The sequence below is a fragment of the Micromys minutus genome (assembly GCF_963924665.1).
Source record: "Micromys minutus genome assembly, chromosome: 8".
NCBI classification, from domain to species: domain Eukaryota; kingdom Metazoa; phylum Chordata; class Mammalia; order Rodentia; family Muridae; genus Micromys; species Micromys minutus.
In genome coordinates, this window is record NC_137977.1 from 26,480,444 (window position 1) to 26,500,961 (window position 20,518).

Sequence of the window (20,518 nt, forward strand, 5' to 3'; positions counted from 1 at the left end):
AGGCCTAATTAGGGGTCCTGGAAACCTGTGGGAGTGGCTTCCTCTCTCTAGTCAAGCTACTTTTGAGCTTCTTGTTTCAAGCTCAGAAGTAGAGAGAGGCACCTTTTCAGCACAGAAGCACTCAGGCCCTGGAGGAGGTCCCCTTAAACATTTGCCCTTGCTTTTTCTACCTGCCAGTCCACTTCCCAAGAAGCCCCCAACATCAGACCCCCTAATTTGTACCTGGGCCCCAGGGAACTAATTGACTTAATGAGCAAGCTGGCCCCTCCTCCAGCAGCATGCACCATGGAGTGGGCTGTCATTCTGCAAGCTTGCAAGGGCATTTGAGGGAAATTCCTCTGAGTGTTTTCCTGGCCTCATTCCATGCTCAGAGGCAAAAATTAAAAGTGAACTAAGCAGAAGGTTCCAAAGTTGCTCATGCCCTTGAAGGCCCAGCCCAGAGCTGAAGAATGCTGCTTTGGGAGCTGCATCCCAACAGCCCATAATGCTGCCTTCCATCAGAGCCAGAGCCTTCAGCCAACACGATCCTCCACTGTGGCAGGACTTAGAGCAAACGCCTTAGAGACCTTGAGAGGGAGCTGCCGGCTACTAGGCAGACAGCAATGGCGGACTTTTAACATGACATAACTCCCCCAGTTAGAGTGGCCAGATATGCAAAGCAAATAAACACACAACCTACTCAGTTAGACTTGAACTGGACATAAATAAAAAATGCACTTCTTAGTATATGGTTATCTCATGGAAAGACACTCAAAATATTATTTGCATAAAATTCAGATCTCACTAGGTGTCCTTTCTCTGGTGACCATACTTTTGGGCAATGGGGACAACTCCCTTTAAAAGCATGTCCTCTAGGGCTAGACATGCAGATTAGTGCTTGCCTAGGATATCCACATTACCCAGAGCTTGGTCCCCAGCACTGTTTGTGTGTGTGTGTGTGTGTGTGTGTGTGTGTGTGTGTGTGTGTGTGTGTTCTGAGTCCCTCTTTGTTTTCTGTACATCGTTAGGTAGTTGGGAGAGGATCTTCCCATTGATTGTTAACTGTTACAAAACAAACAAACAAACACCCAGACTCTCCTGACCCTCATCTTTTGTTTTAATATATTGTTTTATTAATATTTCATTACTAAATTGCAAATTTTTTAATATTGATGGAATGTTAATCCCTTCAAATAATAATTGTGGATGCCAGAGACCATGGCCTCTGCCAAAAAGTCCTACTAGTTTCCTAGGTGGCTTCTATTCTGTTGTTACCTTTGTTTAGTGACTTTAATAAGTAACCTCTAGGAGAACACTATCCAGAGAAACTTTGCCTCCCTGGTCTCTCCAAACTGTGCCTACCTGTGACACCCTGTCCTCAGAGGCAGCCTTGCCTCAGCTTGGCCTCAGCCTTGGCTCCTAAGGCCTGCATTCCCCGTTTACCCTGCATGCCTTGCAAGGGTCCACATGCTTGTCAGTGTAAGGCTTGGCTGTTTTAGTGCCTTTCACAGCCTCTTGTTTCCACCCTGTATTCAGGGCAGAGGTAGAGAGAGAGGAGTACACTTTCGTCCAACCTCAAAGGCTACACACTGAGTGCTGGGCCCTTACTAGCCAACATTGCAGTCTTATTGTTTAATGAGATGAGACCAGAAGAGCTGGTTTCCAGCTGGAACCAGTAAAAACCAAAGGCTCCTCTCCTCATTCACAGCGTCCCTACAGTGTTCGCTCCCCCGTTTCCATGTCTGCCCTTCCCACCCTCATCCCTTGGCTATAAGAAAACCAGCGAGAACAGCAGTAAACTGATTCTTCCCTGGCATCACATTCTGGATAACCACCCATTGTGCTCACCCCACTGTATAACGGTCTCTCCCAATTGTCTAGCTTTCAATTTTCAAGGACCCAAGACTAGAAGGAATGGTCCCATTCTAGGTTTCCATCACCCATGCCTCGTCCTTGCCAAAGAGAGCCTGCACTTGGCATCTCTAAGCAATAGCAGTTCAGAAGATCTAGGATGTTCTGCCTGATCCGAGACCAGGCCCCTCCTCAGCCATTAGAAACCAGTACACACTGGGAGCTGGGGTATCACCAGCTCCACCAGCCCCTCAGATTGTCAAGTGAAGATAAATGACATTTATCTTTTGATTTGTTTCTTAAACTAGTGTTCCTGGCTTTTTTTTTTTTTTAAAAATTGTGCTTCCAAATTCCAGAATACACTCCCTCAGATGACTTGGAGAAAGTCACTTGTGGCAAATGAAGAGTAGCCTTCTGACGGTTAGATGTCATTCTGACCCGTGAAAAGTCTATAGACTACTGAGAATAGTCAGGTGCCAAAGTCAAACTTGACAGAAAAGAGTAAATTTACCCTGCTCTCACAAATGACATCACATGACGGCCTGTGATGGTCAAACTTTGCCCCTGTTTTCTGGTAGGTACCTTTTTACTGGAACGCATCCCCACTGGTTTGTTTACATGTTGTCCCTGGCTGCTGTGTACAGTGTAGCATAAAGTAGTTACAACAGAGACCACATGCCTTCCAGAGCTCAAAGATTGGCCCTTTCGCCACAGAAATGTGCCAGCCTCAACTCTGGCTGCATGGCAGGGTCACTTGGAAAGTGACAGACAAATACCCCAGCTTCAATTCTGTTTACTAAGGGTTCCTTCTGCAAGTCCTCAGAGTGTGTAAATCCTCTTAAGGGCATTCAGACAGCATGGAGAGAGTCCTGTCAATACTCACTGTCAAAGGGATCCCCAAACAGAGCACAGATTCGGCCTGCAAACTACCACACAGGTCCACGTGTGTGCTCACACACCACCTCATAGACCTCCTCCATCCTTGCTACCCTTGGGGCTGAAGGTTCCAGCTCTAGAATGTTGCCACACCAGCAGTGGAGAACATTTGTTGGAACTCATGGCCACCTCTGCCTGGGCTAAAACCTGGCTCTGCTGGGGTTTCTCCTGGATTCACAGGGCACTGCCAGCCTCCAAAAGCAACTGTTGGTCTCATTCAGCAGAGCCCTTGGTCTCTTCCTACTTGTAAGCACTCTGTCCAGGAAAGCTCCTTCCTCCCAGGCCCAGCTGTTGTAATTCCCAGGTAAAGTTTCTCTGGGGCACAAGGTGACCTTGGAGAATTGTGGCTTCTTAGAGCATATGGCCTTTTCCTGATTCTCCCTCAATTTTCTCCTGTGGCCTTTCTGACTTGCCCGCCTCCTGTTTTGCCATCTGGCTGCCTTGTCCGGGCTCTGCCCAGGATAAAGGACTAGGTGGCTTGCAGGGAAAGGAAAGAAGAGACATGAACTAAACTCTGGTGGCTTTCTGGGGTTGAAACAATGTTAAATAAACTTGCCTTTCCACACACAGCACTCCGTTCCGGAAGGCAAAGGCTTTGTACGCCTGCAAAGCTGAGCACGACTCTGAGCTCTCTTTCACAGCAGGCACCGTCTTCGATAACGGTGAGTTTCCTGTCGCCTTACAATCCTGGAGGGGAAGCAGATGGATGAAGTTCCTACCCGGGGGCGTGGGTATCTGTCCCATAAAATCAGACTTCTGGAGTATCACCTTGGAAGGACCAGTATAGACATCTAGTCATTGAGTTGTTTCCAACTCTGAGTGAGACTGACTGTACCTGGCCTCAGTGATTAGCATTTGTGGGTCAAAGACAAGAGACTGGAGCATTGGACTGTGGCAGTTGAGCAGACATACCAGAGGAGGTTAAGTGTACCTGTTCTGTCCTGTTTACCCCTTGGGGTCTGGGCCTGCGTTGTCTTCGGCAGGCAAGGCCCACTCCGGAGACATCAATGTGGGCAGTAAGCTTCCCCCTGTTCATCCTTCCTTAACCTTGAGAGCACAGGACAGACTCCTTAACATGATGTCACCTACACCACAGCAGCAGCCTGTCCTGGCATCCTGGTGTAAGTACGTATTGTGGCACTCCATAAACCTGGAGTCAGGACCTGCTTGGTGCACCATTATCCTGTGTTTTTTTCTCTCTTCCTCCCTGAAAGCATAGTCTGTAGTAAGAAGGGAAGCCATAGCTTAGCATCATAATTTCCCTAAGAGAGAAATCTGGATTCCTGCGCAAACACCAAGTTTCTGTGGCAGCTGGTTTCCCTGAGTAAAGTTTTTCAGGGTTACATGCAGTTAGTTCTGTTTTCTCCAAAGGAAGCCAGAAAGGCAACTGCTTGCTTCCAGAACCTGCACATTTGCTCTGGCTACTCCTTGGCTTCATGTGGGGGGAAGGCAAAGGGCATACCAGTCTGGCTGGGCACCCCTGCCTGGCCCCAGACCTGCCTCTCCCCATGTGACTGAAAACCAGCAGAGGTGGAGGGCAGTTGAGGTGTCTACACAGCACAGGAGAACCTGAACCCTAGAGCCAGGCCACAGTACATGTCCCAGCCTGACCGTTTGCTCTGATGTGACCTAAGGCAATGGTATCACTTCACAGTGACCTAGTTCTCTTCTCTGTCACAGCAGCTAACACACCCACCTTTTAGGGCATGATGGGAGGACATCGAGCTAATATGCAGTGTGTATAAAATGGCACTTAATGCACAGGAGATGTTCAGTATGTTTCCACACTTATTGTCAGGATCATGTGTCTATCTTAGGAAAAGACTGTGCCACTATGATCTGTAAGCAAGGACATGGTCCTGGTCTGACTGTCAGCTAGCCGTAGGTACTGTCTATATTATTTGAGCCTGCCATCCAGTATAAAGTTCCTGACACCAGGTGTATCTCACGCCCTTATTCTGCCCACTTATTAGTCAGGCATGAGTAGTCAGAGTGTGAAACACAGCATCCAGTGCAGGGAGACTTCCAGCCTGGGACTCCTGGGCCAGCAGCAATTGGGACAAATGCGAAACTGTGTGTGTCCCGATAAGCCCAAGGTCCACTCTGATGCTTCCTCAAGTCCAAAGTCTGTCCTGAAGCTTTGGCCCTGTCTGCTTTCTTCTCAGAGCTTTAATGATCAGAGCATATAAAATGGCCAGTGCAGCCACCCCTCCTGCCAATAGCTTATGCTTGCAAGTCTAGCAGACTGGCATGTCTAATAGGTCAGCTGAAGATGGTCCCAAACCTTGTCATGGTCAGTGTGCTCTGCACAGAGCAGCTGTAATAACACGATGCAGGTTCCCCAGCCGACAAATCAGAATGGCCAGTACCCCTGCCACGGGTGAGCAGTCTATTCGGAGTTCTGCAACTGTCACCCCTGTTTAATTCCAGGAGAGCACACACACACACACACACACACAAACACTCACTTTAGCAATCATGATAGTTTCCCCCCTAAACTTTCTCTGTGCAGCCCAAGGGAACTACTGAACCCATATTCTGTCTCCAAATATTGGCCTGCTTTGGACATTTCATACAAAAAATTACATAATATGTGGTCTTGGAAACAGAATTTCATTTTTTATGTGATGTTTTGTTTCACATTAATCCATGTTGTAGCATGTATCTGAACTTTATTCCTTTTTATGGCCAAGTAGTATCTCATCGTGTGGCTACACCACCTTTTGTTTGAACATCACCAGTTAATGGCTGGATATCTTACTGGTTCCTATTTTTTACTGTTAAGAATGATATTCTGTTGACATTCATGTTTGAGTGTTTTAAAAAATAAGTTCCCCTGGGATTCTGGATCACATGGTAAGCCCGTATTTACTGTTTGAGGAAATGCCAGACTATTTTTACAAGGAGCTCGTACCTCTTTGCATCCCCCTCCTTTCGTTTTTAAGTTTCGTTTTGAACAACAACAAAAAGTCAGGCAAGCACCGCCATTATTTTTTACTTGCCAGGGCATTTCTTTCCCAAGGGGGTGCTCTGCTCAGCCCATTCTGGTGTTATTCCCACTACCACCAGGTAACCACCACAAACCCTCTAAAGATACATGTAGCAAGAGAGATGTTTGATTCCCTTCCCACAGGCTGCTGCGATCCCCAGGGCCCAGGCACAGTTCGCTTATGCTGACAGTTGTGTGCATGTGTGTGGCTGTGAGCATGCTCATGCCATGATCCACACGTGGAGGTCATAGAACAACATGTCTGGAGTCGGTTCCTTCCACCTTTTTGTGACACAGCATCTCCCTAGTTTCTGCCGTGTGCTCCAGACTCCAGTGGAGCTTCCAGTCAGTTCTTCCTGCTTCCCGTATTACCTTAGCAGTTCTGGAAGTTCTGAAGTACACCACTGCCTTGGCTTTTAACACAGGTCCTGGGGTTCAAACACAGGTCATCAGGTTTGCACCGTAAGGGTTATTGTCCTTTGAGCTATATCCCTAGCCCCGGGCAGGGCTAATTTCTAGACTGCTTTGCCTGGTAATATTTCACTGGGACTCATTCCAGAGGAAAAATACACTTTCATTCTGTTGGAGAAATCAGGCAGTATAGAAGGAAATGATGGCATTCAATAAAGTGGCCATTTCCTATTGCTCCTATATTGACTCTGGGGAGACAGGTAAAGCCTATGTCAGTAGCCTGGAATGTCTCTGTAGCTGTCAGATTAAAGTTCCCTGCTGACAGGTTTTGAGCATACATGCCATTGTCATGTGAGTGCTTTATATGTGGAACAGGGAAGGGAAGAGCAGGGTGTGTGGAGGTGAAAGTCTGCAGTTTCATAACCATTAATCTCTCTACCTTGGGATTTCAGGGCCCAAACTTTGACTCTGGAGCGGTGCTTAGTCAGCTCCTGGACTCTGTGGCAGGGGAGAGATGTGCAATACTGGGAAATATTTTCAGTGTCAGCTCTTGCCAATCTACCAGGAAACTGCCCGCTCCACCAGCACCTTAGACAATAACTGGAAAGAGAAGTAATTTGTGTTCTCAGGACTATTATTCATCTAGAAGCAGTGTAATCAGAGATACCTAGAAAATTCACGTGGCAGCAGCCAAAATTGGGTTCTTGGGATATTCTTTTCAAGTTCTGAGATGAGAAGCTGGGAGATAGACCAGTAGGTGGACACGCTTGTCCTATGCGTCCTCAGCCCTAGCACCCCTAGCACCCCTGTCCAGAGCTAAATGTGGTAGAGCATCTGTAATCATGGCGCTGGGGAGACAGAGACAGGAGGTTGCTTGCTAACCATCTTCTCTAATCAAATCCATGGGCTGCGTGTTCAATGAGAGACCCTGTCTCAAGAAACAAGGTGGAGAGCAACCGAGGAACACAGCAGTACTGAGCCCTGGCTTCTTCACCCACGTGTGCACATGCGCACACACATCTTACTTTATACACCACAGCTTCAGCGCACATCACAAACTGCTGCTCAACTGCCCCTTTCTTTAACTGAGGTTTTATTGGAGCACAGCCTCCAGTAAAATGGTTTTTTGGTTTATGTTTTCTATACTTGGCCATACCCAGTGTCTCTTTATAGGGAGTTCACAGACCACGATTCTGAGATCTAGCTTTCCTGTGTCTTAGGGCCTTATATCTGCTCTAAGCACTCCTGGCTGATTCCATGAGAGCCTTTGGGTTGTAACTTTCTGATTTCCTTCCCTCTACCCAAGTCCCCATCTTCCCCACCCCGTCTCTACCATGGTTATTGACAATCTGTCACTACCCTAAGGGGACATATATGAGAGCCTAGCACAGTGTTTGGCCCCTGATAGGAACTTAGAAGACATTGTGTAGTGAGTAAATGTCTGCTAATCACACATGCCTATTATCTTCCTCCCATGGATTATTTTTCCCTCTGGGGGTAGCCAGCCATTAGGGATCTTAGTCTCACGTTGCTTTAGCAAAGGGAGAAGTTGGGCCCAAGCCAGTAGCAGCTTATATGAAGTGCTCACTGGGCTATATTGCCACCCAAGCAGCTCCTAGTAAGGCATCGCATGTGTATATAGCACATTTGACACGGGTGCGGGTCAGCCTGCCCACCACTTACCGAGTGCTTCACCAGTCAGTACCGAGGCAGGTGTGAGTGCAGTTCAGACCGTAGGCTGCATGGTCAGATGTCCTGGGACTCTGGTGTACCTTTGTATCTCCCAGCCCTGCAATTTGCTGACTGATTGCTTAACCTTTAGGAGCCTCAGTTTTTCCATCTGTAAATGAGGATACTAGCAGAATTGGCTTTATTTTCACACTGAGACAAAACACAGGTGGAGTAGCCGTTAGTAAAGTTTCTGCTATTGAGTGTGTGCCCAACCCCTTCATACCATTAAGAACCACCTGCGACTGAGCTAATGCAGGACAGAGCAGAGGAAGGGTTTGGTCTCTGGGTTCAAATTCTGGTTTGACATATGACTATGTCCAAATTAACTTGTCCAAAATTGTGAACATGTGGTCCCCATGATACTCACCCTTTAAAGAGTTGGGTCATGTCATAGTGGATGGGGGACTTGCTGAAGGTTGTTGAGCCAGACAGTTGATAAGAAGTCAGAGAGCAAAGCGAAGCTTTGTCAATTCAGTATGTATCAGGAGGACCAGTGAACACTATGTGGGCTGTGCTTTCCAGAAATCAGGAGGTAGGAGGGTCAGGTAGAAGCAAGACCAAAATACTATCTATGAAAGAGCTGGGGCTTCACTCAAGCCCTGTATAAGGCCAGGGAACAGTGAGACATCCTCCACCAGCAGATGAGAGCTCCAAATTCCATCCCTCACCACCACCTTTATTACAATGCATGTGACACACAAAAGCCGCAGCTCTTTACTTCTGCAAACGAGTGGAAATGCAGGTGCCTCGGGCCAAGGAACCTGCAGCTTCCATGAACACATATAAAGCCGGTGCGTTGTCTAGTCTAGGCCTTAAGAAACCCTGGCTTAAAGACACCGTGAGTCAGTAGACCTGTACAAAGACTGTTTCACTCCCTGAAGCCAGGGGGACACATCTCTAGGCCTTCCTGGTTTCTTCTGAGGCTTCCCATAGTCTGAGAATTATACTCAGGTCCATAAATAACCACCTCAGTACCTGTGCTATTTGAACTGCTGGGGGAGGAAGTCAACACATCCACCAAACAGCTGTGCTGCTGAGTTCAGCTTTATTTTTTTTTTCTTTCTAACTCAAGCTTTTTGTTGTTGTTGTTTTTTTTGTTTGTTTGTTTTTGTTTTTTTTTTTTTTGAGGGAATTGGTTTATTTTTTTGCTTCTGAACATCTAAGGCTTACTGAAACTTTTATGGATACAGGTACCGAGCCCTTTACTCAGACTGGCTGGTCAAAGGTGCCTGGAGTCCTCCTGTGTCTACCTCCAAGTGCTGGGACAGCAGATGTACCTTGCCCCAGTTGGCTTCTGACCTGGATTCTGAGACGCCGAACTCAGTCCTCAGACTTATAGAGCAAGGGCTTTCCCTGCCTTTGTCATCGGCCTCTCTGCTAGGATTTACAGAGGGTGTGACTTACTGACTGACAGCATTGAAAGTGAGCAATGCATTAATCCATACCAGACACCACAGAAAAGATCCTGCCACCATTGCAGAGGTACAGACTGGAAGGGATCTAGACAGCCTCAACCGGGGCCCAGGCCAACGGCAAGCCTACTCAGTGTTTCTTATAAGTGGCCTAGAAAACCTTTCCATGCCTAGAGAGTCAGCCCTAAGCTCTACGGACTCTCCTCTGTGCACTCCCTGCAGGTCTGAGGTATCATCCACTGAGGTTTCATTCTTCAGGACTCATGGGGGGAAGTTATGCAAGGTTTTGAAGGCCAGCTAATAGGTGTCTCCCCTGAGGAAGTGTGGAAACTCCTCTACATACTTGAGCTCTTCTAGAAGCCTCGGAGCCTGTGATTCTGTTTCCTCCCTGTTGGCTTCCATCGGTTTCTGTTCTTCTTTCCCTACAAAGTGAAACTAGAATCATACAGTAGTGCAGGGGCGGAAGTGCATTTCTAAAACAAGCTCAGGAAGTCACTTAATTATCCCAGGAAAGGAACTGGGGGGAATCCATTCTCTCCACACAACCTTGAATAATTGGAGTTTTCCTAATCCATTTAGAGTACCCTGCCCCACCCCAAAGTGACCTGTGCTCATACAGCTGTGTGACAAGTAGCAATGCCCCTGCCTCCCCAACACTCCATCTAGTCCTTACCACTAGGCTATTCTGACAGACTGCCAGATCGCTCTATCTCTTCAGTCCTAGTGCTTCCCCTAGAGGGGGATTGGGCATAACAGAAATGGATCTATAGTCTGTGGGTGTTGCCGAAAATCAAAAGGATGGGAGCTTTGAAAGCTGCAGTAGAGGAAGCAGACGGCTTTTGAACTTTTTTTATAGGAAAAGCTCTGGAGTATAGGAAAGTAAGGAAGGCCGTGGGTGGAACAGAAGGCAAGCAGTCTGAGTCTGCAGCGTGAGCAAAGGGTCCGTGAGGACAGGAGAAGCGGGCTGCGGACCCGAGGACACAAAGTAGATTGGTCAAGCTGTGCGTGGGGGCTCAGGCTGCTAATCCCAGGGCTTGTGACGCTGAAGCAGGAGGGTTGCCGTGAGTTCATATCAGATTGAGACCCTGTCTTAAAAAAAGATAAAAACAAACCCAGCCAAACACACAAAATAGATAACCAATAAAGACTAGTTCTTAATCTTCCCAAGATGTGCCGTTTTGGTGCATAGTGGATAGTGAATAGGCTGGGTTGATATGTACATGCATGTATGTATGCAGAGATGCATGATGCCGGCATGGATGGATGGATGGGTGGGTGGGGGGATGGACGGATGGATGGATGGTTATATGGAGAGCATCCCAACTATTGACCTCTAACTTAAAGGGATAAAAATCTGTTGCATATAGTTTAAAACAGGAAGTACAGAAAATTCATAAATGCCCCTGAAACTGCATATAAAAATTTGAACATCTGAATGTCTCCCTTTTTGTTGCAGAAAGAGAAAAGAATAACTTCCCAGAAGGGTTTCATCTTATAAAAGGTTAAGGACCTCTCTTTCAAACTAGTCCTGGAATTGCATAACAGAATAAGCAATTGTGCCCATTCCCCAGCCTCCCCTCCCACATCTCCCAGTGCACAGCACATTCACCTCCTGGGCTGCCAGTCACCTCATCTCCTCCCTCTCTTCCCATACAGTTCATCCATCTCAGGAGCCTGGCTGGTTGGAGGGGACTCTGAATGGAAAGACTGGCCTCATCCCAGAGAACTACGTGGAGTTCCTCTAACCTTGAGCCCCAGTGGATCTGCTGAGCTTTACGTGGTCTCCATGACAACTGCCGCTTCTGGTGTTGTGGGCCACTTTTCATTGCCACTGAGAAAGCAGGGAGCCTGACTGTTGCATCTGGGAACGTGTGCCACCATTCTCCACGATCATCTCAGCTTACAGCACGGCGATGCCGCAAGGACTGCTCATCCATCACCAGAGGAGGCCATTTGATTTTGATAACCCAGAGGAAGGCCTGCAAAGCTGTCTTCTCATGAGTGCCCTAAATAGAGAACCCTGATTTCATTCCAACAGTCGTCCAAACCCCCAGCCTTGTGGGAAGAGGAAGCAGGGTGAGAACAGTGCTAAAGAAGGCGCAGCATTGCTGGGTTGGATGAGGCAGGGCAAAGAAACCGGCACAAGGTGCAGGCTGCCTCTGCTGCTGTTGCTTATGGCAGACACTTTCTCTCCCCTCCCTTCTCCCAGAGACAGTGCTGCAGGCAGCTGGGCCTGTCTGCGAGCGTGCAGGATGAAGAGGTCGCCACAGTGTTTATATATGGTCCAATCTCTCACCATCTCTTGAGCAGCTGTTGGCCTATAATCAGCAGATTTCAGTCCAGTCCTCTCATGTGGAGAAACACACGCCCCTCACGTTCTCGGCTGCTGAAGGCTTCCATCACTGCCATCACTTAGTAACCATAGCAACCCAACCTACTCTAAAACTAAGCCAAAAATAATACTCCTCTTTGTATGACACCCCCCTTCCCAGCCCTGGTGGGGTTTTTTGTTTTGTTTTGGTTTGGTTTTGGTTTGTTTTATTTTTTGAATGGTCTTCCAACAATCTGAAGCAGAGGACCATTAGGGTGGTCTACCTGGGGCAGACAGCTCCCTAGAATCTTTTGTTATTGAGGTCCTGTAGATTTTTAGAGATGATTCTTGGGCCAAACGTGTAGCCCCATTTTAAAAGGACATTTATATCACTGCCACCAAGACAAAGAGGGGATCATTAGCTAGGAGAGTCCGTTAAGAGTCTGTAGGACACCAAACGTTGAGGCCTGGCAGCTAGGTTCAGTAGCTTGTAAGCTAGGGAATTGTGGTTAAAAGGGCTGGGTCTTAACGATCTTGCATGGGAGACCACCTAGATGAGTATCACAGGACCTCAAAAGACCACAGTCATGGTGTTTTCACACTCGAACGCCCTTGGTAGAGGGACTCTGGACAAACGGTCACACTCTCCAGGAGCCCCTCTGATGACAAGGTTGCACCAGAGAGTGTCTCTGGCTCCTGGAATTCCCTTAGGGTTCTTTAATGAAGAAAAACTTGAATTGTGTTGAATTACTGTATCTTCTGCTCTTTTTTTTTTAAGATAAACTTGTAAATAGAATGATTTGAAATATTATATGGTAAAGTTTTATATTTGATATTCTTTAAGCTAGTTGCTCCATACATTTGGTATTTTGATTGCCGAGCAGGTGTGTTTAAAAGGTTACAAGAGAGTCTGGGTTAAAGAGTCAGGCTCATGCCCCCTCTCTGGCCCAGTGAAAGAATGTTTCCTCATGGTTCCTGGTGGTGAGCCTGAAAACTTGGTTGTATTCAGTTGTCTTTATCTACATGTGATTTGTGGATGTGGAGTTCAAAAGAGCATCTTCAGGCAATGAATTTTCAAAGAACTCCCACCCAACAGTAAAGTGACACTCAGGATTTAAATGGCTGGGGAGAGGGTGACGTGTTTGTTTCTGTTTGTGTGTTTGTTCTTCTCAGGTGTATTTCTTGGTACCCCAGGATGTCCAGACAAAAGGAGATTAGACAACTACTCCTTTTTCCCAACATCTCCTAAGGTGATGTGATATACACACACACACATATATATGGCCAAGCTAGTTTGTAAATGTGTCTGTTCACTCTAAGAATAAGACGAGAGCCAACTGATGTGGTTCTTGGCCTTTGGTGAACTTTCCTCTCTTCCTATAGAGGTGTTCCTGTACTCACTTCCCTTTCACCTCCAGATTCCCAGCAGGCCCAGAGTAAAACAAGAATCCCCAAGAGGGATGCAGACTGCACTGTTAGAGTTTGTAGAGTGGCTGAAATGTTAACAATTCATTGCTAGGATTCAGTATCACGTTTACCAGCTCAGGATTGTACTATTGCCAACCAAGAATGCATCCAGGAGCAAGGGAGACGTGAACTTGCAGTCAGGCAAACACAAGATTCCAAACTGCCATAGCTGGATGTGATGGCTCACGCTGTGGTCTTAGCACTTGGGAGACAAAGACAAGAGGATTGCTGAAGTTGTAAGCCACCCAGGGGCGAGGGTAGGAGGAGGACTGAAAACTAAAGTTAGGAAGGAAGTACACTCAGGTTCCAGACCTATTTCCTGGGAGCTGGAGAGAAGGCTGGGCCATGGGGCCCGAAGGGCATGCACACTCAAGTAGCCTTGCTCTAGACTGGAGGAGCCCAGCACGATACTTTTAGTATATCTGATGTTTAAATTGTCACCTGCCTCATAATAAATGAAGTATTCTTGAAGTCAGGGCCCAGCATGGCTGCTTAGATGCATAGTCCTTCTCTCCTCAGCTGGCCCTGGAGTGAAGCTACTCTTAAGCTGACCTCCTTCCAGTTTCCCTGAGGCCATGTGTGGCCGATGACAGATGGTCGCTCTGTTTCTCTTTGTCCAGCTAGGCCTCCCTCCTCCTCCTTCTCAGGTAAAAGAACTGGAGAGCTTAATATGAGCCAAATGGGAAGGAACTTGAAGATTATAAGTGAAATGTGCCCTTTCTGCTCTCTGAACACCCCTCAGCTCCCCATGAATAAGGAAAACTGGGGGAGATCATGAGGAATGAGTTGATATCAGAATGGAAGTTCATTGACTAGAGTCCCAAAGATTTTCTAGGAGCTTTGAGTTTCTCTTGTAAGGCCCTGGGATGGGTTGGCTATGGTTTGAATTTTGGAGCATTGAGGCAGTTGGTCTCACTCTTTGAGATGCAGAGTTCCGTAACCAAACAGTGCCATGCCATGAAATGAGAAGATTGCTGCTCTTAGATCCCTGCCCCCAAGCAAGTAAGATGAGCTTGCTCAACACTGATGAAATTCTCTATTTTTTTTTTCCAAAATAGATGTGTGTGACTGACTCAGTCATAGTATTAGAGCCAGTTTGTAGAATCTCTAAAGCCATTATGTGAAGTCTTGTGGAAGTCTTTACACACACACAAGTAAAATGAAGCAGAGAGGAAGTGAGAAAAGTACTTACAACCAGGCACTGACAGGCCACAACCATGCTGGCTGCTTGGGAGTTACAGGCATTTACCCACAACTCCAGACATGAGTGTACCATGGCTGGATCTTAGAGGGAAATCCTTCTCAACTACATTTTCCTCCTGAAGACAGTAGCAATCACACCAAAAGCTCTTTTTCAGTTGCAGAACTTCCAAAAGCATCTATTGTTGAGGCATGGTAGTACACTAAAGATGGTGCAATCATCTGCTTTCAAGCCAGCTAAATCTGCTTCCTGTGACAAGGCTGTTTGCCTAGTTTCATAGCCGTGAAGCCCCGGGGTGCACCAGTTTGCATCCCATGTTTGCTCTAGCATCCCCTGTTCTTAGTAGACAAGGGAGCCAAGGGTCTGCTTAACTACCTGACTTTCGAAGGAATGTCCTGGCTGTCTGGGAAGGGAGTTGTCTGCCACCTCTGGTGACTTTGGCAGTGATCACGAATTGACAGCCCTGCCCCAGCGGCCCTTTAATCAGGTGCCCCTCATACCCCATAGTGGTGTTTGAAAGATGTCTTTTGTGCTCATTTCTGCAGCCATGCTGACCTAGTGGTTGTCTGTGAATGTAGCATGAAAACAGCAGCAGAGAGCTGTGGTCCTTGCACATCCTCCAGCAGCCTGGGGCAAGGCTGCACCAAGAGAGGATGGGCTTTCTTCCTTTTGCTGCCCACAGCACTTGTCTAACTTAGAGAGCTTCCCAAAGTAGACGGACATTCAAGATGTCACTCGGAGACAGCCCTGTACTCATGGTGTGAGAGCCAAGAACTATCCTGTCAAAATTCACATGAGTGGAGTCAGTGGGGACCAGAGTATTGGTAGCTCAGTGTCTGGATGACCTGAAGTAGCTTCAGCCAGGCTGACATACTCTCTGCCATCACACACGCACATCCACGTGCTTCTGAGTAACACCGACAAAAGGCTTTCTTGGGGTTCAAGATACTGGAATCAGATTGGTGTCTGTGAGAGCATACATCTGGTGATTCTGAAATTTGTGTGTGCATGTGTTCGTGTGTATGTGTTCCGTGCATAGCTCAGGTATAGACACATGTGAGCTGGCACTTGCAAAGCTTTTGCAGCCTTGAAGATTTTGGGGGGAGCATGCCAGAGGAACCAGAGACTCAGTTTCCTAGCAAATGATCAAAGCTACAAATGAGTCGTCATCTGAAGCCTCTGTTCTCGTTGATAACATAGCTATCCACAGCTGCGTTCCTTGGTGACTTATTATTAAAAGTCATGGTAAGAACTCAAACCCATAAATTCCCAGTAGCTAATGCTAGGCTAATGTTCAAAAGCACTCTAAAAGACATTTAGTCCATATTTTGGGAAAGAAACTATTTGCATGTTTAATTCATCCTTTAAGCTACAGTTGAATATGCTGTAAAGTGCTGTGTGGTATCAAGTCAGTAAAGTACTTATAAATGGCACTTTTATATTTTCTTTTGAGAAATCATAAAAATGCACTGTTGTAAATTTCAGTATTGAATATTGACTGGTACATAGAATCAAATTCTGTAATTAAAACTTAACCTGCAGCTAGGATAGAACACTTTTCTTGTTATTAGAGGGAAAAACAACACCTTTGCCATGTTCAGGCTTTTTTAAAAAATGTGTTTCTGTGCCATTGTGTGTATCTATAAAGAAAATACAATCTCTGTCAGGCATCTCTGAAACCTGGCTTTTTTTATGTTTGGTTCATGTCTGTGGCGATCCCTATAAAACTGAGGGGAAGTATGATTTTGAATTAAATGGCTTTTCCATTTGATGGTGTGTTTGTTTCTTGGGTTTCTGGTTAGCTTTGAATCAAAGTTTTAATTTATAACTGATCAAAGGTCACAAGTCTAGGACCTTACAGTTATGATTGTCAACTATGAGGGGGTTTTTTTTTGTTTTTTTTTTTTTTTTTTTTAATGAGCTGAAAATGGCTCTGTCTTCCACTTACCAAGATCAAAAGCTAATATCCTCCAATCGGCTACTTGGGACTATCACATGATTAAACCTCACATAGTCATGTCCCACACAACACTAATGGTTTTGTTTCCAAGAACATATCATAGCTTAAGTCCTCCAAAATTCAATTTTCTAATCAGATAACCCTTTTCTAGAACTCGATGCATACCACAGCAGTTTGACTGCACCACTGAGTGTTTTTGCTTCTCAAGTCTGCAGGAAGGTGACCCAGACAGAACCAGGAGAAGGAAGAGATTATGGTGCTGCTCCTGTGGAGCCACGATTTAAGGAGGATGTTGTTTGATTGTGTAGGTCACAGGTGAGCAGTCTACATTATCCTTCTTTGACAAACTCGGCCTTGGTTGAGCTCTGGGAACAGCACAAATGTTCCACACCTGTTCTCACTGAACCTGCAGGTCCTCTAGAAATAGCCCTTGAAAACTGCATGTGACATGTTTGGCTCTGAGGTGAGGCTTTCAGGTTCAAAGGCAACTTGTGTGTGTGGGGGGGTGGATTTATTTTGTGTTCATGGTCCCATCACAATGCCATTGAGGGAAGCTGGAGCAGGAACTCAGTCACACAGGTGCAGAAGTAGAGAGCATAAAGGAATGCTCCTATCTCTCCTTAGCTTTCTTAGGTGCTCATACAGTTCAGGCCCACTGCCTAGGGATGACACTGCCCACAGTAGGCTATATCCTCCTGCGTTAATTAGAAATTTAGAAAAGGGCTCATAGACTTGTCCACAAGTCACTGTGACAAAGGCAATGCCTCTACTGAACTTCCTTCCTCCCAGGTGACTCTCCTTTGTATCAAGTTGACAAGAACTAATCATTGAAAGCCCATGTGTGTTTGATACCGCTGCCAGGTGAATGAACTATGTTCCTGCCTTATTTGGCGTGGTCCTTCCCCACAGGCTTCCTGGCCACCTGGGGCAGATCTTGAATGGTGTTCTGACCGGTGCTTTGCTGGTGTGCTCATGATGGTTCTGAAAGCATGATTGGTTGGTTGGTTGGTTGGTTGGTTAGTTGGTTGCAAGAACACTGTGAGTAGAAACAGACTTGATTGACAACTGAAACTAGGTGACTGTTACAGGAGTGGAAAAAAATACTTTCTTAAGTCCAATAGAAGCACTGGCTCCTGAGAATTATGCATGTCTTTTTTCTTTCCTCGGGTCTTCCGAGGACCTCACTCAAACACTGCACATCTCTCAATGCTTTTAATAACACTAGGTTAAGCTGCAACTAATTAACTATACTGAGCTAGCCATTGCTGGCTGACTCTGGTTTTCTCAACAACCAAGAGAAGCTTTCACCATGGTAGAAACTGCTCAGGTGGGTGAGGCTCCTGGCCTGCGACAGCTGTTCTGGAGGAAGGGATGGACATACCAAGGTACCAGAGTACCACCCTAGGATACTCAGCCAACATTAGACATTTGGGGACCAGAACCATGATGGTTTTCCATTGAAATGATGAAAACATATATCACAGCGGTTGCTTATCAACGTGTGTAACTAGCCAGTTTGTTATGGAATTGACCCCAGGAGCGTAGCCACAGCCGCCGCTAGTGAGGTCCAGCTGGCTATAATATTGTATTTGAATTCATGGGGTTCTTTTTGTAGACATCAGCTCACATCCTACCAGGTCTTGTGCCCCCCTCCAAAGTCCAAATGTGCTCTAGCACTATGGTCAAACGGTCCTTCTGTATTCATTAACTTGAATCTACAGGTTAAGTGACCCTTGACAGAAGGCCCCATTTTCTCACAGGCTCTGAGTAAAGCCTGTAGGAATACGACTTGCTGCCCTCCAGTCAGGCATACAGCTTCCTCAGATGGTGCTCTCAACTAGTGCTCAACAACCCATCTGGCTGTAACCCAATGACTAAGACAAAAGCCCTTTTCCTGTCATCTGGGTGACTGATGACTTGAGCTAAACTGGAGGCCCCTTACCAAGTCACAGAATCACCCTGAGCACTAAAAGTCCTCCTTCCTAAGGACCCATCATGGAAATTCCACACTGTCTCGTGGGATCCAGTCCAGTATCTATCACTCTCATTAGGGGAATTCTTTTGTGTCTGACTGAAGTTTCCCAGGGTGCAGCTGTAGCCCATTTCCATCCTGGCTTTTTGTATGGTGAACAATTAACTGGTTTCCACCCTTGTTGCAGAACTCTCAATTTTTATGCTTCCACTGAATAGTTTCCTCTTGACCAGTTCACATGCCAGGACCTGCTAATGCCAAGAAAGGAGCATGCTTCTAGCCTCTTAGAACTTCCACCCTGGCCCACTGACTGACAGATCCTTGCTACAAGAGCTAGAACCAAAGCCTGGAAGAGGTGACCTTCAAGGTGGACCTTAATGGCTGAGAGCACAATCCACGTAGGTCCATGGAGAAGAGTCCCAAGTCAACCCGAGTGCAGAGGCAGGAAGACCAAAACATGAAGGTCAGGGACTGGTGTGACCTCGGTATAACGGAACCACGGGGAGATAGGGTGTTCTGAAAGTTGCAAATGGTTTACCCCTGGGCTTTTCCCACCTTAGCGCTTATGATTATGTTTTAATCTCAGTTGTCAATATTCTTTCTTTCTCTGGGCATATACAGCGCATTGCTATGCCCCCCCCCAAATCTTCAAGACACATAAAGCAGTATAATTATCCTACCTAACAGGTAATAAAACTGCTCATGGTAAGTCACACAAGCTACGAATGAGGCGAACCTACAATCCCAACATAAATCTATCTGGTTCTTCCACCAATATGCTCTCTGAAAACTTCTTTAGAAACTCCTTCATACACAATCATGTCTCAGTGCATACGTGTCCCACACAGGACCATTTGTAGGTTTGGTAATGGGCTGTCCTTCCCTGTTTTGTCTTTGGCTCTCTCTCTCTCTCTCTCTCTCTCTCTCTCTCTCTCTCTCTCTCTCTCTCTCTCTCTCTCTCTCTCTCTCTCTCTCTCTCTCTCTCTCTCTCTCTCTCTCTCCCTGTTCCTGTCTTCTCCATCCCTGCAAGTGATATCAACAGCCTCTTCTTGGCCTTCTGAGCAGAGAGCCTCTCAAAGAACACTGCTCTGGGGATGCTCAGCTGCAGTTCTGCAGAGAGAATGGGAACTGGGTGAGTCCGAGCTACTTTCCTCTTGAAACCTTTTGTTCGCCGATCTTGGGCTGTCTGCTCCCCAGTTGGACTCTGTACATGTTCTTGGTTCTCAGGAGAGTCCCCAGACTCCAGCTGCAAGCATTGGCAGGCCCAGCACCTTTGAGCCTGCACTGTGGAGGCAGCCCCTGCAGAGGCCCACCCATGTTTGCCTGACTGGAAATATGGCATGTGAAAACTGTTTTAAAAATGTATTCTGAAAACATTTTTTCCCTCAGCTGTTGAGGGCATAACTTCAGGCCAGGGAAACCCCATAGACTTGTGTCTTCTTGTGAGAGAACGGCAAGAAATACTTCCAACACAAGAAGTATTTCCAGCTCGGTCATCTTGTGTCCACAAAAGATCATTTTGTGGCATTTAAACCCCTTGAGCCTAATCGTCAGAATTAGTGGAGGGGGAGAAGGGGGCCCCAAAGTAGATGATAGCTGAGGTCCCAGGGCACAGAGAATACCTGACTTGTACTGGCTCCTCTCCTAATGGGAAAAGCTCACCAGTCCCAGAGAGGCCCATCTGATGTGTCGGGCCTACCTCAGGGGTGGGGCTGACTTCAGGTGTGGGGCCAACCTGAGGTGTTCAAGAGGATGGCAGAGGACAGAGCAGGTCTGTATTACAGAGCCCACTGCAACGTGTTAGGCCTCACACTGACTCCTCCCCCTGCACCGGCTTCTTTAGTTCTCAAACCAACCCTGAGAAACAGGTCGTCCATGTTATTCCATTTATGTCCGTGAGGAAGTCAAATACCAGATTAGGCAACTTGGTTCAAAGTCACGGAGTTAATGAGTAACAAGGCCGAGCTAACCCCAGCTAACCCCACTGTTCACACCATCCACAACTGTCACCCTGGGCAAGGCCCAAGAGGCTCCACAGCCCCATGTTCTTCAATCCCCACCCGGAGAGGATAGCTGTTGTTCTTATCTGCCCACAGCCAACAGTTTTCCACTGGGGAGAGTGCTTCGCTTTTGCTTCAGAAAACCACAGGACCCTTACCCTCCAGCCCCAAGGACTTGTATGGTCTGTCATCAACCCTACCTCCAGTGGTGACCCTGTGTTCTGGCCTGGTGTCAGATCAAGTGTTTGATTGCTTCAGGAATAAACCCACAGTCTACAGTGCCACCGCGTTGACCTGG

The 20,518-nt window shown here is 46.8% G+C and overlaps 1 protein-coding gene across 3 annotated transcripts in view; it reads left to right on the plus strand.

Moving 5' to 3' along the window:
* ARHGAP26 (Rho GTPase activating protein 26) overlaps nt 1-15,995 on the plus strand; it is a gene marked incomplete at its 5' end in the record, with an annotated part of 370,628 nt that extends 354,633 nt beyond the window's left edge. For 2 of the 3 annotated variants that reach the window (XM_080920301.1, XM_080920303.1), the window contains 2 exons: nt 3,337-3,428; nt 10,966-15,995. In XM_080920301.1, coding sequence (XP_080776427.1) covers nt 3,337-3,428; nt 10,966-11,054 — 181 coding nt within the window. In that variant the 3' untranslated portion in view covers nt 11,055-15,995. Of the gene's footprint in view, nt 1-3,336; nt 3,429-10,902 lie in introns of all 3 variants that reach the window. The other variant, XM_080920302.1, reaches the window with a different exon arrangement.
* Between the last annotated feature and the right edge of the window lie 4,523 nt (nt 15,996-20,518).